The sequence below is a fragment of the Canis lupus genome, chromosome 6, assembly GCF_048164855.1.
Source record: "Canis lupus baileyi chromosome 6, mCanLup2.hap1, whole genome shotgun sequence".
Classification (NCBI taxonomy): Eukaryota; Metazoa; Chordata; class Mammalia; order Carnivora; family Canidae; genus Canis; species Canis lupus.
Window position 1 is genome coordinate 36,958,039 of NC_132843.1, and position 22,059 is coordinate 36,980,097.

General features: G+C 37.1%; 1 protein-coding gene across 14 annotated transcripts in view; it reads right to left on the bottom strand.

Annotated features, from left to right (window-relative positions):
• PIAS2 (protein inhibitor of activated STAT 2) overlaps positions 1-22,059 on the bottom strand; it is a 146,982-nt gene that overhangs the window by 64,726 nt on the left and 60,197 nt on the right. For all 14 annotated transcript variants that reach the window (XR_012032589.1, XM_072829485.1, XM_072829486.1 and 11 more), the window contains 5 exons: positions 16,271-16,321; positions 16,033-16,123; positions 8,014-8,148; positions 6,198-6,303; positions 4,700-4,773 (listed from right to left, as the gene is read on the bottom strand). Coding sequence is in view for 13 of the 14 variants with exons in the window: in XM_072829485.1 (XP_072685586.1) it covers positions 4,700-4,773; positions 6,198-6,303; positions 8,014-8,148; positions 16,033-16,123; positions 16,271-16,321 (457 nt within the window). In the remaining variant the exon portion in view is untranslated. The remainder of the gene's footprint in view (positions 1-4,699; positions 4,774-6,197; positions 6,304-8,013; positions 8,149-16,032; positions 16,124-16,270; positions 16,322-22,059) is intronic.

Below are 22,059 nucleotides of genomic sequence, written 5' to 3' on the forward strand. Positions count from 1 at the left end.
CCTATAGTGATTAAAATAAGACAGATCTACACATATTAATAGATATACTGTTAATTTTAAAACAGTAAACCACAGAACAGTGTATGTAGCACAATACAATTTTTTCCAATAAACACAATTATGAACATAAAGTTCAATCTAGAAAGATATACTTTATACTATTGTAATATTACTTCTGAGTAACACCTTAGCAATTTAAAATTTTAATGTTTGTTCTATTTGAATAATTTTATAACAAAGTAGGTACTATACTCTGTCAATTTCCAGAATTTGTTTCTTTAAAATAATGCTCTAATTCGGCCTACTGTGAGTTTTTGTTTTTGGCTACTAGTTCTCATACTACTGGCTTCGGAATCCTTTTACATTCTTTAAAATTGAGAACCCCAAGGGGTTTTTATGTATACAGCTTTCATTTACCGATATTTATTGTAGTAGAAATTAGAGTTGATATTTTAAAAAAACAAGAATACCCAAAATACACATTCCATCAGTCATTGGAGCAGTGACATCACCAACAGGTAACCCCTGTTAAATGCCACTGCCTACTCATGAGAAAATGAGAGCAGAAAAGGGAAAAACTGCATCCTAGTATTATTTTTAAAATAGCTTTAACTTTGTGAGCCTCTTCAAGTGTCTCAGGGGCCCCCAAGTATCCCTGAACCACACTATGAGAACATGCTTTTTTTCTTCTTCTTTAGTGCCACTTTCATCTCTTCTGTCACTGCCTTAGAATTTCTACAACACAGAGAACTGAAAGCATTCACAACTATGGAAGCTGCTGATCTTAAATTTACTCCAAGTGTCTCATCACAAGAGTTAATGAACATTTCCCAAGTTAAAAAAAGCATTTATTACCAACTGGCTGCATCTGATCAATTTCCTAGCTGGTGTGTTAATAAAAGCAGTTAAATATGTATTTAGTCAAATGATGGAGGGACTAATGGATGGATGGACGGATGGATGAATGAATGAGTGAATGAAAGAAATGGTGCCTAATCAATGCGATGCTTTTTTTGATTCATAAAATATTTTTACTTAAATTCCAGTTAACATAAAGTGTAATATTAGTTTCAGGCATATGATACAATGATTCAACCCTTCCATACATCACGTGGTACCCATGACAAGTATACTCCTTAATCCCCATCACCTATTTCATCTATTCCCTCATCCCCTTCCCCTCTGGTGACCACCAGTTTGTTCTGTATAGTTAACAGTCTATTTCTTGGTTTGCCTCTTTTTGTCCCTTTGCTCATTTGTTTCATAAATTCCACATATTAATGAAATCATACGGTATTTCTCTTTCTCTGGTTTTGCTTAGCATAATACTCTCATGCTCCCTCCATATGTCATTACAAATGGCAAGGCTTCATCCTCTTTATGTCTGAGTACTATTCCTGTGTGTGCGCACGCACACACACACACCCCTACCTGTTCTTTATCCATTCATCAGTTCATGGACAGTTGGGTTGCTTCCATAATTTGGTTATTATGGATAATGTTGTTATAAACATCAGGGTGAAATGTTACACCCAGAGTATCTAAATTGATTTTCACTTTACCGTAGCTTAATTAGTATCCATGTAAATTAAGAAAGAATGTATATAGTAAAAATGGCCCAAATCAGTGGTTCCAAACTATACAGAAGTTAGACTCTTAAAAGATAAAATTAAACCTAGCTCCCTTTTCTACCCCTCAGCCACCCAAGCCCACCTCTGCAGGACAGAGAAAATCACAAGCTGGTAGCATTAAGATAGAACCCCTGTGTAAAATTCAGACACTGTGTTCAGAAATATAACTATACACACTTAGTCAGATCCCTCCTTCAAGAACAACTATAAAACTGCCTTCCATAGGTCCTAAGGATAGAAGCTTTGGTCTGTGCTTCCCACTACCCAGACTCATATCTATTCTGAATCATTTTACAAATATACCATGAAATACAACAAATACTTCTTACACTACCTTAAGGCTATTGTTTTCCCTCATTTCTGCCTCCGGATACAGGGTTCACCTCTTATCCTTCCAAATGGGTGGAAAATCCTCACCTCAAATCCTTCCAATCCACTCCGTGCTTCTCAATCTCCTATCACTGCACCAGACCCAGTGTTACTTCCGCAGCCAGTAGGCTGTGCTCCTTTCTACTCTTCTACTAATACTGGTATTATCTCTTCCTCAAAAACTCTTCTCACCATCTAATTTCTGTTATCCATCTGTTAAATTTGATCAAAACATCTGTTTGGTGTTCTAACTAATGCATATCATATACTATAGTTAGTTTCAACTTCATGTTAACACTACTACAGCCTGAAAAGTACCATTTACTCTTTTCTTAGAAAATGCTGAAAAAAATCAGGTAGGATGACTTTTTTCAAAAAGCTCTTAAAAAAAAAAAAAAAAAAAAAAAAAAAGCTCTAAAGACACTCTACAAAACAGACTTTGTTTCACTTGTAAGCAAAGAAAAGAAAATATTTAATGAACTTAAAGCAGGATCTTATTACTTATTTCATTGAGAAACTGAAATGTTAATGTTCTTAAAAACTGTCCATTTTATTAAAAGAGATACATTTGAAAAGGAACTGTTCTCTACTCATATATAGAAGGAATCTTATCACTCTGATGTACCACTTTCACTATTCTCAAAATCTGACAATCCATTAGGATGTTAGTCTATTTTGTTTTGGTTGTTCTCCTATAGAATAGCAGCAGTATTTGAAGGAAAAAAAGGGGAGGAAAAAAAAACCCACAAGTGCCAAGAAAACAAGACAGAAAATGGCATCATGCAATCATTAGAACTCCTCAGGTAAGCTGTACAGAAGCACTTTCTTCTTGATAAAATAGTCTGCTACTAAAACATAAAGGTAACAGGAGTTCCCTTACCATATAGTCAGTATGCCCAGAATATAGCCAGCAATTAACACTTGCTGCTCAGTATACTAGGGTTAAATTGTAAGAAAACTGCCAATACCCAACTGTTTTTGACCAACAAAACAGCAATTTCCTGTATTTCAATACAATATCAATTTTAACATGAGAAGGAGGAAATGGGTAATGTGAAGACACTGAAAAGAACTCATGCCTCAAGGTTTGCACACAGCATGGGAGTAGAAGAGGATGTCCTGGGTCCAAACACAAGCCCTCTAGGGCCTCTACCGCCACTTTCAGAGCATTAATAACCCCACTCCTGCTCTGCTGTTGACTGCAGACCCTCTCTCTGGGTCTAATAACCACAGGTTCCCAATTTCTAAGCAATCCAAATTTCATGCACTTCTATTCCTTTTCAATAAAGCTAAATTAGTTCAAGTTAATGTAATAAAAAAATAAATTCAGAAAGAAAGGGATCTGCAAACACCAGTTTCTAAAGTGACAGGTGGACTTATAACTAGGATATTAAGTATTTAAGCCCAATTTGGGATTAAAATATATTGTAAGATAACTAGAATAATGTCAGAAGACCAAAATTTTTACCCTTGTTCCACTATTAACTGGGTGATGTGGGTTAGCCAACAGCTTTCAGTCTCCGTCTCCTCATCTGCAAAATGGAACAACTCCACACAGGTTTACTAAGACAGTTAAATTAAGGAGCACATCATAGGAACTCAAAAAATTATTCCTTTCTTTCTCCCTCTCTCCGACACAATTCTCTCTCTGTTTAAATACTGTACATTTCTCACAATGCTGGCTGGTCACAAGGTGCCCCCAAAAGTATACTCCTGATTTTGTGACTTTTCTCATCAAGTTCCTCATGTCTGGAAAGGGTGCCCCTTCACCAGTACTGATTTTAAAGAAGCCTTCATCCACTATTATTCCTGACCTCTCACATTTCTTTGGTACTCTATTACCAAGGTTACATACATGTGGTATATATGGTCTTCTGCTTTCTCATGTGAGTTAGTTCTATCGCTCAAATTATTAACTTTCTGACAACTTATCAAGTCCTCAGTAGTTTCCCCCAAAATTAGCTAGCTGAGTACCAACACATGAGGATCTGAGAGTTGCTGACTGATTTCTACCCTATAGTCCCTATGTAAAGAGACATAGAAATTATTGTGCAACTTAGAAGTACATTACAGACTAAGACATCTCAAGCATTTTTTTTTTAAAGATTTTATTCATTTATTCATGAGAGACAAAGAGAGAGAGAGAGAGAGAGACAAAGGCAGAGGGAGAAGCAGGCCCCATGCAGGGAGCCCAAGACGAGACACAATCCCAGGACTCCAGGATCACGCCCTGGGCTGAAGGCAGGCGCCAAACCGCTAAGCCACCCAGGGATCCCTCAAGCATTCTTACTCATTACACCAGAACCATCAATAACCATTAGGCGACAGTAATTTTAGTGCTATTTTTCAATTCTCTGTATATTCTGATAAAAGGAATCAACCCTCTATTCTCTATGTTTACTATTAGCTGTGAATTTTCTACAGCAAAAAACTGTGACAGATTATTCTGAACCTAAAGCTCTCTTCCCTCATCGATATAACATCCTTTTAGGTCTCTTCTTGCTTAGTCATTGTTTGAAGAATATTTGCATTCTTTAAAATTATAATGCTTAATCATTAAAATACCTGAATGAGAAAATGACAAAAGTTCAGAATTCTATCATAATGTATCATTCATTCCCACACTTACTTATATAGAAAAATTAGTAATTCATAAAAAGTGAAAGGCCCCACCCAGAAAGTTTTGTTATTTTACTTACAGGGCACATCAAGGATACCCGAAGGCTAGTTGTAGCAATTTCACTATCAGGATCTGCAGTAAGTTTTTCTTTAACTTTAAAAAGAAAGAAAAAGAATTTTTTAAAAAATTTTAATTAACTGTGATAGTCTAATTATACAAATATATATCATCTTATTTAAAGTTTCCCAAACACTTCAAGTAGGTCAAGAAACTACAAAAAGAAAACCAAAAAAAAAAACAAAAAAAAAAAACCCTCAAAATGTTAAGTATTAATGTACTGAAAACACAATCATATTTTCAGTATTAGGTTAAAGAATTACAGATTTGCAAACTCTAGGATCACATGTTTAATTATTTTTTAAATTTCTTTTTAAAAGTAAAATTGCAGGTAAGAAGAGTTTCAAAACAGAAAGCTGTTGAAACCTGAAGAACAATACAACAATTGGGGAAGGAACTTGGAGAGCTGTACTTGGAGCTTCAATGTTTTCCTCTCACACACACTGAGTACTTTTTATTAGGAGGTATTGGTTGTTGCCGACAACTATTAAATTTGTAAATGAAAAAGGCCAAATATTCTTATACTCCCTTTGACAACTGAAGACCATAATCAATATGCTAATGACTCTGCAATTTGATTTACCAGGTAATGTATATAAAGTATGGTCTCTACAAGCCCATAAGTATACACATGGCCTCTGGGTGCCAAATTCTTAACACCATTATAGAGAACAGGCAAGGAAATGGGAGACACTGGAACTGCAGCAAGCTAAAAAATGGAGAGAAGCATTTCCCTGCCTTCCAGTTCTAGGCAAGAAGATCCCTACTGTGCTAAGGAGAGGAGAATGGCTTAAGTACAAGAATCGCAACACCATTTCAACAGCCCTACTTGGCTCCCTTTTCGATCTGTAGATCCTTCCTCCTTTCCAATTCATTCAGTGGTATGGGAGGCAACTAGGGGAAAAATACTTTCTTTCCCAGAAAAATGTCTTATTCAATTAAATTAAGTTACTGAACTGAATTATTTACAGTTCAGGTTAGACTTTTTTTCTATTATACACTATGAAAACAAGGTACAAAATAAAACATCTGAGAATGCAAATATTGTTGATAGATATCAACATTTCTTTTGCAAAAAGAGTTCAGAATTTTTTTTAATGTACACCCTACTATACACTGGAGGTTCAGAAGACTTGCATTCCTATTCATAAGTCAACATATGCATTAAAATTACCATCAACCTGACATTTACCTAAATAAGTTTTCATGAAAAAGCCAAAAATCAGACAGGTTGGGATTTAAAACCGATCCTTGGGAGTGATTTCTAAGAAGTGTTTTTCAATTTATAGGGCTCTGTTCTTAGAGTATTTTTAACTCAAAATTCATTTTAGTTTTTTGAATAATTCTTCCCAAACTACTCCTATATTGATGTATATTTGAGGCTTGGTTTTTCTTTTTTTTTTTTTTTTTTTTTTTCCATTAAAGCATCTCATATGCTCAGTCTTACAAACATTACTTACTTAGTGCTCTGGAATGATCAGGGTTTCTAATACCTTTCATTTTTAATCTCTGTAATAACATGGCTGATGTGAGCTGTCGTACAAGATATACAGACATGGAGTAATTCTACAAAGAAAGATAATCTGTATTAAAGATGAGAGATAATAGTCTATTTACATAAAATACTTGTCTAAGAAACTCTGGTTTCTAAGAATAAAATTCAAAATAACATTCACAGGAAGGTCAAGGACTGGGAAGGGAACAGAATCAACGCAGCTACTTTAGGGAAGATAAAACTCTATCATATTAAAGGTATTTCTCCATCACTTACCACTTTAAAACATCCATATGAAAGATAATATATCTTAGATTAGTAGTTTTCAAATTGTGTTTCTAGTTTAGCAAAACTGATTATCTTAGAGCCATCACGCTATGAATGAGGATGTACCCTCCAAAGCCCACTTCTCATTAAAACTGTTCTGTTTTCATGTAATGGGATTGTCAGTATTTTCACTGAAAAATGGAAGCCACTGCAGAAACAAAGTTCAAACACTAGTGGTCTGAATTAACATTTCAAATCCAGAGTTTCAAAGTTCTAATTCTGGCAGAAGAGACTATATGGCCTTGAGCAAATCTTCAAATGAACCCAGTAGCAGCTTTCTTCTGAGAAAACTTTTGACAAATTAACCCCTCTTTCCAAATGCACATTTTATTAGGAAGGGGACAGCTACTATAGTATTTAAGACACACAGATAAGAAAAATAAAAAAGACAAGGCCAGAAAATAATAGCATCCAATCCTATACCTTTTAGATCTTGGAACAAAAAAAACTTCTTAGCTATTTATAGAGCTATGAAGAGATGAAATATAATTCTACCTATATGCTAAAAATCTATTTCACTAAATATACTCATTCAATTGATCCTACTATAAAAATACTTTTAACAGTTACCAAGTCAAATATTTTAAATAAAATTTGTAATGTCCTGCAAGAGTCTTTTTAAATATCTGAATACCCAATATAGTGTGCAAACTTTAAGTCAATTAATCATTTTAATTACAAAGAAAGAAAGTCATTCCCAGTACATGGCAAAAAAAAAACCCTGCAAGGTCTCCAATGTCTACAATTTCCTATCCTCGTGGGGAGCCCAATGTGGGACTCAACCCCTAGACCTGGGATCATGCCCAGAGCTGAAGGCAGACGCTCAACCACTGAGCCACCCAGGCATCCCAACATTCTGTATTTCTATATATAAAGAAATAGTTCTAAAACAGAAATCCCATGCTGTATTAGTCAATATCCCACAATGGAGATAATACATTTGAGACTAAGAATTAGCAGAAAGCCAGGTTCATCAACCTAAAGGTACTGGGAAAATAATGTAATTCTAAGTAAATATTTTCATATGAGATTCTCACATTATCTGAAGTAAGAGCTGTTTATGTAAAAGCTGGAACAGATTATTTCCAAACACATTTAACCATTTTCCTCAAACCCTAATAAAGCTTTTTGTCCCTCTTCATAAACACATAACATCACCTGAAGTTTCCAGTTTCTTAAAACACTAAACACATAAACACAATTGTGATTAAGCTGTTTCCTTAAGAAATAACTGTAATTACACTCACTTCTTCTCCAAGAAAATGAAGAGATGACATTCAAGAAATCTTAAACTTTTTAACCCTAAGACTCTCTACATCTCCACCTCTGAAATGAAAATTACTGTTTTTTTAGAGAATCAGAAAACTAACAAGTGAGAGCTAGTAGCCTGAGCTAAGACAAGACAAAACAACTCGTAGTGAGATGACTTTCATGCTACCCAGAAAAGTCTTTACCTTTCCGATTTCTGATGCCCAAGAAATGGAGATCTGGTTTGGCACAGCTGAAGATAACCTAACTAAAGATGTAATATTCAAAGGGCGTCCAGGGCGCTTCTGTTCAATCCCATTTTTAGGTGGTGGTGCATAACCCTAGAATGAGAGAGAAAAATAATTTTAAATTCTCTTTTGGGGGTCATTTTCTCCAAGATAGATACACATTTGCCTAATTTCTATCACAGTTATCCTTATTTTATCCTAGAAATCATACAATCCTCATCCTAAAGTTACCAATCCAAAAGAGGAAAATGACCTTTTAAAAAGGTTATATGGGGGATCCCTGGGTGACTCAGCAGTTTGGCGTTGCCTTTGGCCCAGGGCGTGATCCTGGAGTCCTGGGATCAAGTCCCACATCGGGCTCCTGGCATGGAGCCTGCTTCTCCCTCTGCCTATGTCTCTGCCTCTCTCTCTCTCTATGTCTATCATAAATTAATAAATAAATCTTTAAAAAATAAGAAAAATAATAAAATAAAATAAAATAAAATAAAATAAAATAAAATAAAATAAAATAAAATAAAAAGGTTATATTTCACAAGTCCAGAAAAGTAAAAAACATAAAAAATAAAAAAAAATAAAAAAAATTCCACCATTAAAATTAAAGATGCTAACATCTTGCCATATGGACTATGAACTTTTTTTTAAAGATTTTATTTATTTTTTCATGAAAGACACAGAGAGAGAGGCAGAGACACAGGCAGGGGGAGAAGCAGGCTCCCTATGGGGAGCCCAATATGGGACTCAAACCCAGGGCCCCAGGATCACGACCTGTGCCAAAGGCAGATGCTCAACCACTGAGCCACCCAGGTGCCCCTCTTTTTCTTTTTTTATATATAATAAAGTTGCACCTCTTTGTACTGATTCATCTTAGGAGCTCCCACTCAAAATGCATTCTAATAGTGGGGATGGGAAAGAGGGAAAACAGTTTGAGGATAAAGGAACAAATTAAACTAAACTACTGGGACTACATCAAAATAAAAAGATTCTGCACAGCAAATGAAACAATCAACGAAACTAAAAGATAACCTACTGAGAGGAAAGTATTTGTAAATGACATATCCGATAAAGGCTCAGTATCCAAAATCTATAAAGAACTTATACAACTCAACACTTAAAAAATCCCCCAAATAATCGAGTTAAAAACTGGGCAGAAGACATGAACAGATGTTTCTCCAAAGACGACATACCCATGGTCAAGAGATAGATGAAAAGATGTTCAACATCATTCATCATCAGGGAAATGTAAATCAAAACTACAATGAGATATCACCTCACATCTGTCAGAATGGCTAAAATCAAAAACACAAGAAATAACAAGTGTTCGTGAGGATGTGGAGAAAAAAGAATCCTGTGCATTGTTGGTGGGGATGCAAACAGGTGCAGCCATTGTGAAAAACAGTATGGAGGTTCCTCAAAAAATGAAAAGCAGAACTAGTCTACAATCCAGTAATCGTACTAGTAGGTATTTACCGAAAGCCTATAAAAACAATGATTCAAAAAGTTATATGCACCTCTATATTTATTGCAGCGTTGTTTACAATAGCCAAATCATGCAAACAGCCCAAGTCTCCATCAATAATGAAGGGATAAAGAAGAAGTAGTATATACATACAATGGAATATTATTCAGCCATTTAAAAAAAATCCTGCCATTTGCAACCACATGGATGGAGCTAGGGAGCATAATGCTAAGTGAAGTGAGTCAAGAAAAAGAGATACCATATGAGTTCACTCATATGTGGAATTTAAGAAACAAACCAAATAAAGGGGAAAAAAAAGAGACAAACCAAGAAATAGACTCTTAACTACAAGGAATAAACTGATGCTCACCAGAGAGGAGGGAGGGAAGGGAGTAGAGGGTGGATGAAATAGGTTATGGAGATTAAAGAGTATGCTTCTCATGATGAGCACTGAGCAATGTTCAGAACTGTTGAATCACTATATTGTACACCTGAAACCAATGTAGCACTGTATTTAATAATACTGGAATTAAAAAATAATAATAATACTGGAATTAAAATTTAAACACTTAAAATTTTTCAAAAATAATTAAATAAAATATATTTATTAAAGTTTATAGGGAAAAAATAAACTAATTTCAAAGGAATTACTAAAGTTTTATGAATGAAAAACAATGCTCTCCACTGCCTTCTCTCCAAGTAGAAAAGAAATTGTCATTTTTAAAATCAGATCGTGTTAACAAAGAATAATCAATATTTCAACTGGCAGGGATACCTGGGTGGCTCAGTGGTTGAGCAGCTGCCTTGGCTCAGGTCGTGACCCCAGGGTCCTGGGATCAACTCCCACACTGGGGTCCCCAGAGGGAGCCTGCTTCTCCCTCTGCCTCTCTGTGACTCTCATGAATAAGTAAAATCTTTAAAAATAAAAAAATTTTTAAAAATTTCAACTGGCATTAAATTAGCCCGATGGCTATAATACTGGTTATGCTTTATTCTACTTTTTCTAATCATTAAGCATTTGTTTTAAACAAGTGTATTCATTTGATTCACGTTACATCCAATTCTCAATTGCCAGAAGACTTCTCAGTTTGTAATTTTCAAAACTAAAAATATACTTTTTAGAAAATTAAAATTTCTTAGCTATGAAAGCATCTATGTATTGAAAAGCAGATATCATATTTCACTGAATCTAAAATGCCAGTGACATAACTGTGTCCCACTAAGTAGGAAAAAACACTCAGTTAATGATACAACCTAGCATATCACTACTTGGAGCATAGCAAGGAAATATAGGCAAAATGAACTGCCTAATATTTTCTTTTCAAATATACAGAAGAATCTTCTGAATCACTTTTTACTACTCAGTTATCAATGTATATGTTTCATAGTATCTTCCTATATGCCACTAAGATTTCTGGAGATACCAGTATTTCTTAAAACTATATTCTACTACTCTACTAATAGCTCTCAAATTTCCTTGCAGGTCACTGATACCCTTAAATTAACGGTCTGTGTTACTGCTGCTACAGTCTGGATCTTATGAGAATGTACCGATCAAAGCTTTTCAGACAACCACCAGGATTCGTGAACCTTCCTTAAAATGTTCTTAAATCATTTGTTGGTTAAAAAAAAAAAAAACCAAAGGAGCACAGCTAACCCGTCATGCCGCAGGAATAACATCAAGGCTGCAAAAGTATAGGCAATGACAATACATTACAGCTGCTAGCTACCTGGTCATCAGCAACTGTAAAATAGCTCTGGATTCCAGTGATGGTAAAAACACGCATGTTAGAAACAATGAAATACGGTATGGTGGTATGACACGACAAAGCTAAGGAACATGTTCTATCACAACTAGGGAACATCCTTCACTGCCTTGTAGGAGGTACACAACCTTACAAAATTAACTGGAATTCTTATAAAATTGCTTAGTATCCAGTCTATATTCAAATTTCCCCACTGTTGTCTCAAACGTCTTTATAGAAAGTTTTCAAACATATAAAAAAAAAAGTATAATGAACTCCCATATACTCATCATCCAATTCACTATATATTTGCTCATTAAGAGTCTTTACCTATTTGACCTCACTCCCAACCCAGATTATTTTAAAGTAAATTGAAGACATGTCACATATCCCTATATAGCCTGGTACACAAGATGTCCTTTTACAGCCTGATTCAAACTAGAGCCTCACACTGTGCTTTAGCTGTCTCTGAAGTCTCCTTCATTCTATAGTAAGAATAATTTTTATTGTCCCTCTCCCTTGCTTCTTCCTTTCCGATGTCATTTTTCATTGAATTTTGACCCAAAGAATGACCTTACTTTTTGGATGAGGCAGACTGCTTCTTCATGGTAAAAAGCTCTGCTGCTCTATCTCCTGTAGATGTTTTAACCTGGTAACTAGTTGCACAGGCTTGATTTGATTCAGATTTGAATCTTCAGTCACAAAACTTCATAGAGAATGTTATGTACTTCCCACATCATGAGGCACGTAATGAGCTTACCCCAATTACATTGATGCCAAGACTGATGAGGAATTCAGCTATGTCAGCCTGACCCCTCCACAGTAACACTCTCCATCAAGCTTTGACCTAATGGTTTTAGCATCCATTGATGGTTACTTAGATCAAATATAATTACGGATTTGAAAAGAGTGGTTTTCAAATCCATTATTCCTTTTGCTTATGTTAAAATGTTTCCATAAAAAAAACTTGATGGTGTCAACATTTGACCCCACCCTGAAATCAATGATTCTTTATCAATTTTAGAATACTGAATTGGTGCAACCTCCAATGGTTTACTTCAACATGATTATAAACTTGATCATATATTTGATGGTTTTGAGTCCACTGGAGTATTATTTTTTAGATGTCAACATTACCCCCATCTTAAGCAAAACCAATCTCATTAAATTGGGGGGCAGAGGGTTAAGTTTTTTTTTTTTTTTTTTAAGATTTTATTTATTTATTCATGAGAGACAGAGAGAGAGAGAGGCAGAGACACAGGCAGAGGGAGAAGCAGGCTCCATGCAGGGAGCCCGACGTGGGACTTGATCCCAGGTCTCCAGGATCAGGCCATGAGCTGAAGGCGGCGCTAAACCACTGAGCCACCCAGGCTGCCCAAGTTTAAAAGAAAATGTTGACTTTACCTCAGTCCAGATTTACTGTGAGGCAGACCATGTGCATGACTACTACATACAGGAAAAAAATATGTATCAGGAAAAAGAAAACCATGAACACAGAAATAGAATTTATTAGGATAAGAGGGCTAACACCAAGAAGATTTCTGACTGCACCAAGAGGAAATATTTGATTTTTGCCATCTGAACCGAAGCACACATCCTCTCCATTCTACAAAATCTTTCCAAGTAATACTCCCCACTGTCAACCCCTTCTACGACAACCCCAAACCTTCCAGCTCCAGAGATTTATAAAAGTTTCTCAAAATTTGTTTGAAAAGAAAATAATTCAGCTGCTCAAAATCACTCTAAGCAAAGAGGGTCTTTTATTCTCTCCCCATCCTACCTTCAAACCACAAAATTTTCTCACCTTGCTATCAGTTTGTACACTGGCAACCTTGGGAGTCAAAGACGGGAAAGGGGAGGGAATACTCTCAAAGACCATTTTATTTGTGTCTGTTCATATGTTGCACATGTCATTCTGCAAGTCCTGCTATGAGCTGCTTACTGCTATCCTTGTATTAAGATTATCTAGAAAATCGATGCATCAAGGCATCTTCTAAAACTCATCTTGATATGGGTAAAACACAGGAAACTATTTTCATCACTATTTGACCCTTAAGAATCCTGGGACACATTGCTAATTATCAACCTAATGCCATTTCCCATTCAGCTTTCTCTTTGCACATGCAGTATTATAGTGCCATAATGACTGGATACTGCAGTAATGTCTACATAGAGGTGCTCATTCCAGGACACAAATTCAAATATACTCACGGTTCTCATGGGAAATTCCATGAGCTTATTCCTCTAGGATTTGCCATGTAATAAACTAAGATCATGGGCAAGGATCACCAACATATCAAACTTCTCTGTGACCTGTCAACTGAAACAAAGTCCCCAAAGTCCCTGAGGATCTCCATGGTGGTAAAGAGCTAAAAATATTAACTTCTACAAGGTCACTGGAGTTTCCTCTTCTGAGGCTGCAGTATACTCATGATTTTCATAAACCTGCTTTATGCTAGTAAAGGCTCTATATTTCATTATCCCAATCAATAGCAATTGTGGACCAAGAGATGGTTTAAGGAGTTTTCTATCAGTTGCATATAAATTTATTTCCGTTATTCCACAGAGATAGTCACAGGGCCAAAAAGCCTTTTTGGGAAAGGTTGGCAGCATTTATTTAATTTCTGGAATGGCCCTACAGGGTCAGGAAAGCTCCCGATCCCCGAGCCCCCACTGCTTCTGTTTCTGAAAACTGTCTTTGCCTTTGTCCTAAGGCTCCATTTCTTCACCTCCTTTTCAAAAGCCCCTGGAGACATAGCAAGCCCCTGGTTCCAGAGGAGGGTGCCAGAATCATCACACAGTAACTGATAAGTTCACAAACAGCCTAATACAAGTACTGAAGGGTCAGTTAGTCTTTGGGAAAGAAATCAGCAGTGACTGAATAACAATGTACCAGAGAAAAGTACTCAACTGCCTAATTTCTTCCCTTTCAAAAAGAGTGAAGGAGTGACAAATTCAGAGCTATCAACAGTTTCACAGTGGTGCTATAGATCTCATGAAGATACCATCCCAAAATAAAATACTGCTCCCTTTGGAGCATTCTGTGGAACTTGTGTGTATACACACCTGTAACCACCATATTTTCTATAGCAATGCCAGAGTTTAAGTAGAACCTCTTACATTGCAGATAGCCTACATCACTGGCACAGTCACGATACTAGACAGGTCTTCAAGGTAGGTCTAGATACCAAAAAATCTACACGGTTAGATCTTTCTTTAAGGGTGATGAGAGAGTTAAACAGCAACAAAAGTCAAGGTCAAACAAATTTTAACATATCTCAAGGAAAACTGGGTATGAACAGCCATGCAAAGTGTGCACAGAGGCATTCCACAATCTGATTTTTCCAGGATTCCTTTGTCGCACATGTGGCCACCCATTGTATCCCTCAGTTCCAAGTAAAACTGCTTCTTCCCTTGGTTCAGATCTTTGATCCATCCAGATAAGAGGCAGCTCCTAAGAATCTACTGTTGCTCATTGCCAGAAATCTGAGAAACAAAATGTCCCACCTGGGTTTTGAACACGCACTGGACCATGTAAGCAATCCTCCTGACCACATCTACTCAGCCTCTGCAATTTCCCCATTCATCCCCAAAGGACTACTTCAAGTGATTTCAGCCCCACAGACCTCATTCAAAAAGAGGCAGCAACAGTGCAGTGTTACTCAAGCTCTTTAAAACTCATAAAATAGGTACTTCTTAGGTCTCTAAATCCACAGGCTATGAAGAGACAAATGGGACTCCTGATAATCACATCAGATCTTTGACATAAGGGTAGGCTTTGGCCACAGGTCGTCTTCACTTTGGGAGGCTCAATGACAATCATCTAGCTCTGGTAGAGCCCAGAGACCTGGACCATGCTGTCCAGCCCACTCAGCTATTCCTCAGTATTGCTTGTATACTTATGCCAGAGCCACGGCTTATACTCAGCAGGATGCTAAGCAGCTCTCCCACTTCCTTCTCTGTAGTGTCTGACGTGAAATGGCAATTAGCATCCTGGTGGAATCACTGTTCTCATGGGATGTCCTCGGTTGAATATACCTCCACTTTGTAGTGCTTGACATAGAGGCCATGCTCTCCTACTTTTCTGATTATGGCTTTGCTGGCCTTCTACACAGCTGCACTAATTTACTGACTTATTCCAAGCCTCAGTGGAGACAGATATACAATCCAGTTTAACAATTAAGTGTTATTTTAAGATGTGACTAACAGGATTTGAGGATTCCAGAATTATCTACCAAGCCAGAAACAGGCTATATACCATTGTGTGCATGTGCCTGTATGTGTGTATCACAAGTGCTGAAGCCCATATATTGTTTCACTGCTTAAACAACAGGTTGTCAATCAAATACCATTGCATTCATACCCCAGGTATGCACACCAAGGTCCAAGCTTGGAATCCTTGATCTCCATGTCCAGTTGCTCTCAGCAGCCTCTGCCTTTTACCATCTCATTCATGGAGAAGGCCCAGCTAATTCAGACAACTATCACAACATGCTGTTCTATATATGCAACACAAGCCCTCTTATTATGCCATCTGATATGATCCTAAGAGTCCTTCACAGCATCCCTGCTTCCTGGCACAAGAAGTTCCAGGCTTACCTTTTCCATATCCCCCAGACCTAGAATCAGCCATTTCTCATTAATCCCTCTAATGGAAAATAGTATTTAACCTGGATAGTTAACAGTGCTCTTGGTATTGAGTTGTCACTGTTTTTTCACCTTGTGAATATTTAGACTATATTTACATGTGACCCTGGTAAATAAAATGCAACTTACAGGCAAAGGAAACAGCTTCCCATTTACTTTTATACATAGACTATTGGGATAGTTGTCTTCTTGAGGGCAACTTGTTTCTGCCAGGCAAAGTCTGCATTAAAGAAAAAAACAAAAAAAAAAAAAAAAAAAACAAGAAATTATTTTTAAAGAGTATACCCAAGCATGTTACAGAGTCCAAGTTCAGTACTATATGCACATAGTTAGCAAGTATAAAATTAACAGAAAATTTCAAACTCACCTCAACTGAACCTGGACTGTATAATCTCTCCTACCACCTGGCAAAAAATCCCTGTTGGAAAGAGAAAGAAACTGGGTTGAGAAGACACAATGAGAATTCATAGGAACATTTTCACCAGAAAAAAATGTTAATATCTTTATTCTTATTCCTTAAGATGAACACTCCCAACAGCATAAGCCTTAATCAAAAGGCTACAGTGATGCTAACCCTCATTTATATAACAGTCACATCTTTAAAGCAATTTTAAGGTATTTTCAATTTACAGGAACTTTTGTGATACAGTATTTATTTCAACAGGCAACAGATTTGATTAATATGAAAAGAAGCACTCTCAGTTCTAAAAGTTTAATAAATTAATCTGTTTGCTCATAATGGTTAACATTGGCTGAGCATTCTAATCATGTGATTTTTTAAAAAAAAATATAACGACCCATTCACTACATAGTCTGTTGGTCTGGAATACAGTCTGAGCATTAATTTTTACAACAGGTGATTATAACATGGTACCAAAATGAAGAACAAGTGCCTAGAGTCTCAGCATCTCTGTACCATGGCAACTTTATAATTAAGTATCCAATTAAGGGCACAGAACCTATTAGAATTTCTACGTGAGAACCTAAAAGAGTCCCATATATTTTTGGCATTGAACCTTGCAAAGTCTTGCCAGTCCACAGTGAAGCAGCATTGTGATTTCCTGGGAGCCTGTCAGAAATACAGACTCTCAGGCCCCACTGCAGACCTACAGAACTAGAATCTGCACTTTAACAAGCTCCACAAGTGACATGAATGCATGCTGTAGTGCAGAAGTATTGTCCTTAGCCATTATCATTAATCTTTGACTGTCAAAGAGTACTAGAAATCAGTCCTTTCTTGAGAGTACCTTTAGTGTTCATTTTGCTCTCAAAGGGCCAGTCTTCTGTTTCATCATTTTCACTGGAAGGCAGTAAAGCACAACAGTGACTCGCTTGAGTTCTACAGTCCCAAACTGCAGGACCTGGGGCAAATCATTTAACCTGTTTGGAAAAATACTGCACCTACCTCATGGAGTTGTCACAATGATTAAATGTGTTAACAATACATGTATGCCTGGACATATAAAGTGTTCAACAAGTGTGAACGGCCAGCTGCTATTATTGTTAACTCTGCTATCACTTTCCTTTGCCAGTAGCATCTGTCCTTCTCAAATGTCTATTCAAAACATCCCTGTAGGGATCCCTGGGTGGCGCAGCGGTTTGGCGCCTGCCTTTGGCCCAGGGCGCGATCCTGGAGACCTGGGATCGAATCCCACGTCAGGCTCCCGGTGCATGGAGCCTGCTTCTCCCTCTGCCTGTGTCTCTGCCTCTCTCTCTCTCTCTCTGTATGACTATCATAAATAATTAAAAAAAAAAAAAAAAAACAGCCCTGTACCCTAAACAACGACCTCTTGTGAGCAACCCATATTCCACTCATGTAAAGCAAGAACATTTCACAGTCTGGGTGCTAGCTCAGCAACAAATCAAGACACAACATTTGCTCTCAAAGGTCTCATCCTAGTAGGTAACAGATATATACAACTAAAATAAAATGTGGCAAATGTGAGAACCTATTACAAAAAATAGGTGCTACAGAAAAAAAACAGAAGTTTAACTTTGTCTTAAAAGTTCAAGGCAATTATCACAGTCTAATCAAACTAGAAAAAAAGGTTTGTACAACAAATTAGCCTATTTCTAATTAGACACACTTCCATCATTAACAGTGGCTTCACCACTGTTATGTTAGTCATTCTCAGCAAAAGGAAAGGGTGAAGATCAACCAGCAACACCTAACAAAATCTTGTTAGGCTGGGAAACATAAAAAAAACAGAAATGGCAAGAGACATAACTAGAAAGCTAGATGGAAAAATGATATAGGGTTTTAAACAGCTTGCCTAAGGATTTAACTTCATTCCAGTAAGGGAAACTAACATAAACTGGGAAATGCAATGTGCTATACATCTTCACATGAGGAATAATGAGTAAGCATCTTCTGACATTTCATTTCTGCCAGTCACTGTTCTAGGAACTTCACATGTTGATCTCATTCATCAGACATAAAGCAGGCATTTACTATATGTCAGGCACTGTGACAGGCTTCAAGAATATAAAAAGAGGGATCCCTGGGTGGCACCGCGGTTTGGCGCCTGCCTTTGGCCCAGGGCGTGATCCTGGAGACCTGGGATCGAATCCCACATCGGGCTGCTGATGCATGGAGCCTGCTTCTTCCTCTGCCTATGTCTCTGCCTCTCTCTCTCTCTCTCTCTCTCTCTCTCTGTGACTATCATAAATTAATTAATTAATTAAAAAATATATATATATATATATAAAGAAGATGTTGTCACCATCAAGTTTGTAAATTCAAGCAATCAAATAAATGCAATGAACCTTTAATAGAAAATAAGTACACAGTACAGTGAAACAAAGTGTCTGTTTGGGGAAATCCAGAAAGGCATCATAGAAGAGCTAAGACTCAAACTGGCCCTAAAATATACCTCAGGTTTGCCAAGCAGAATACAAAAAAAGAAGATATGCATAAAGACAGAGCAGTCAGAGAATAAGCTGCCGGGAAAGAGGAGAGTGAGTGACAGGACATGCAATGAGACAGAAGATGAACAGAACAAGACGTTGAAGAGAATTGCCAGCCAATGGAGTGTGGACTTCACGAGCTATCATTCCAGGGTTTTAAGCACAAGAGAGAAAGAAAACACTGAATGGGCTTTAGAAAGATCACACGGTCAGCCATGAGAGTTAAGGGGCCCACTAAAATTGTATGGGCAGAAGTGGGGGCTTGAAGCCTACTTAAATGTAAACATCACAGAGTGATATTTAAGCATAAAAAATGGACAAGACTCCATGACTGACTAGATACAGAAGGCAGGATAAGAAAGGGGAGCATCTAGGGTGTGAGGGCTCAGGTTTTGGAATGGGACAAATGCTACTCACCAAGGTAAGAGGCAAAGCAAGTTATAGCATTCAGTCCCCCCCAGTCACTGAGTGAGGTGGTGATTACTTTTCCTATGTTACACTGGGTAAATAAGATTCAATGGGTTTTAGTACCTTACCTGGGGGGCATACAGGCAGGCTTTAAGTGGCTGAGCCAGAATCCACAATCCAGTTGATAATACTCCAAAGATCATGACAGCTCCCTCAAGGGTAGAGTTGCATCAAGTTTTAAATCGTCAGAGACATAAGAGAAGGATCAGTGGAGTGCGGCAAACTGACAGGACGTGGTGATTGAAATGTGGGGTAGTACAAAGGTGGCTTTGGGCACATCTCATGCCATTAATGAAATAGTGGGAGGAAATATACCAAGTACAAATCTTGAAGCCAGTTTATTTTTTCAACTTTGCACTCCTGGTGCCTGGAACATTGCCCATAATAGGTAATAAATATATGCTGTGAGACTAAATGAATAAATGAAAGAACAAAAGACAAACAAGTAAGTTTGGGAGGAACGCAAGTTCAATTCTAGATGTGCTGTGTCTAAGGTACCTGTGGGTCACTGAAGTAGGGACAGTGAGTATGGACTCCAGAGCAAAGCGGAGATTTTGCAGCCACAAACATAAAAATAACAAAGCACATTTATGGATACTACCACAGAGTAGTGAGAAGAGGATCACAGATTGATTCCTGGGCACATCTAAGAGAAGTCAGTGTGAGATGCTGAAACAGCATGATTAGAGAGGTAGTAGTAGTAAATGGAAGGAGAGTGCTAAAACCAAAAAGAGAACTGAACTCACTGATCAATCTTTACAAGACGCAATATTAAGAGAACAAAATAACCCAAACCTGAATGTATTCAAGCCTCACTGAGAGGGTACTATCACTGCAGGCAAGGGGAGAAGCTAGATGCACGGCAGTGGTTCTCAGATTTGTTAAACACTGGAAACAGTGGGGAGTTTAAAAACTGTTTCGGTTCCATCCTCAGAGATTCTAATTGAATTAGTATGAATGAAACATGGTATTCAGAGTTCTAAAAGTTCCTCCCGTGATTTCAATATACAGCAGAGTGTGAGCACCACAAGCACAGAAGTTAAACACCAGCACAAAATTTATGTATGGATCCAAATCCAGAATGTGTAAGATGCTACAGAGTCAATGAACCACTTTTTTCAAAGAGCTGGTAAAAAAATATAATATGAGAGGAAACCAGAGCTCCTTGGAGAAGTGAACAATTCCAGAACTGGGGCAGAGAAATTACAGAATGAACCTAGAGCATGCTGTGGTGACAAAACAAAAAGTACAGTAGTTCTCAGGAAAGAGATGGAGACATACCAAAGGGCACAGGAGCCAACCTGAAAGAACAGCCAAGGGACAGAGGCAGACCAGTTTGAACAACATTATCAGAAGACAGAATTATAATCCAGAGTACTCAAGAGCCTACACAGATAAAAGTAAATGACTGAATAAATAAATGGGGGAGAGGGGACACCTCTTCCTTATGAAAGAATAACTAATATGAAAAAGAATAAGAACAGAAAATTACACCATTGGAACACAAGAGTGGTTTCTTTTTTTAAGATTTTATTTATTTATTTATTAGAGACACAGAGAGAGAAGCAGAGACACAGGCAGAGGGAGAAGCAGGCTCCATGCAGGGAGCCCAACGCAGGACTCGATCTTGGGTCTCCAGGATCACACCCTGGGCCAAAGGCGGTGCTAAACCCCTGAGCCACTGGGGCTGCCCTTTTTTTTTTTTTTTAAGATTTTATTTTATTAGAGAGACAGAGAGAGAGAGAGAAAGAGAGGCAGAGACACAGGCAGAGGGAGAAGCACACAAGACTGTTTATGACAAAACTGCTGAAGGAGAAAGATCCATCAGTGAATGCTGAATCAGTGTGCAAATATCTGAAGAGAAATAGACTAGGTTGTGTGCCTGGTCTCAAAATATCTCCCCCAAGATATTTATTACTAACAAAAGAAAAAACAGTAACTTTATATAAAGTGTCAAAATCTAGTAGAGAGTACCTTACCCCAGTGATCAAGGTTAATGATGCCAAAAATAAGATGTATCAATATTATGCAGCTGAACACGATACACTAAGAAGGGCATATAACTTGAGGTATTCTTGCTAAAAATGCATAATCTCAAGACATGATATCAGACAAACCCGAATTGAAAAATATTCCACAAAATATCTGGCCAGGACTCTTCAAAAGTATCAAAAGTTATGCAAGACAAGGAAAACTAAGAAACTGTCACAGACTGAAAGAGACTAAAATGGCAATAACAATTAAAGGTAATCTGGGATCTTGGTTTGGATCTAGGAATAGAGATACACTAGAAAAAAAAAAAAAACTGGTGAAATCTGAAAAGTCTATAGTTTAGTTAACAGTATTAGACCAAGGTTAATTTCTTGGTTTTGATAATTGCACTATGATTATGCAAGATGTTAAGAGAAGCTGGGTAAAGAGTATGTCTATTTTCATAACTTTTCTATAAATCTATAATTATTTCAAAGTAAAGTACTTTAAAAACCATGGGAGATAAAGACATCAAAAGTAATTACATGGGTCATGTTTAAATACTGAAACAATAAGAAAACTTGAATATGGGCTAGTCACGGTTTTATATTAAGGAATTATTATTCGTACTTAATAAGCAGTAAAGGTTGATCCCAAGCAAAGGACTATCACTGAGTAACAAACAAAACTTAGTATTAATGATAGGTTTTGGATATAAAATAACATTAATAATATAAATATAACTTAATTTTTTTCAATTTATTCTATTTATTTGTCGGCTGGTTGGTTGATTGCTATCTCCAAGATTTA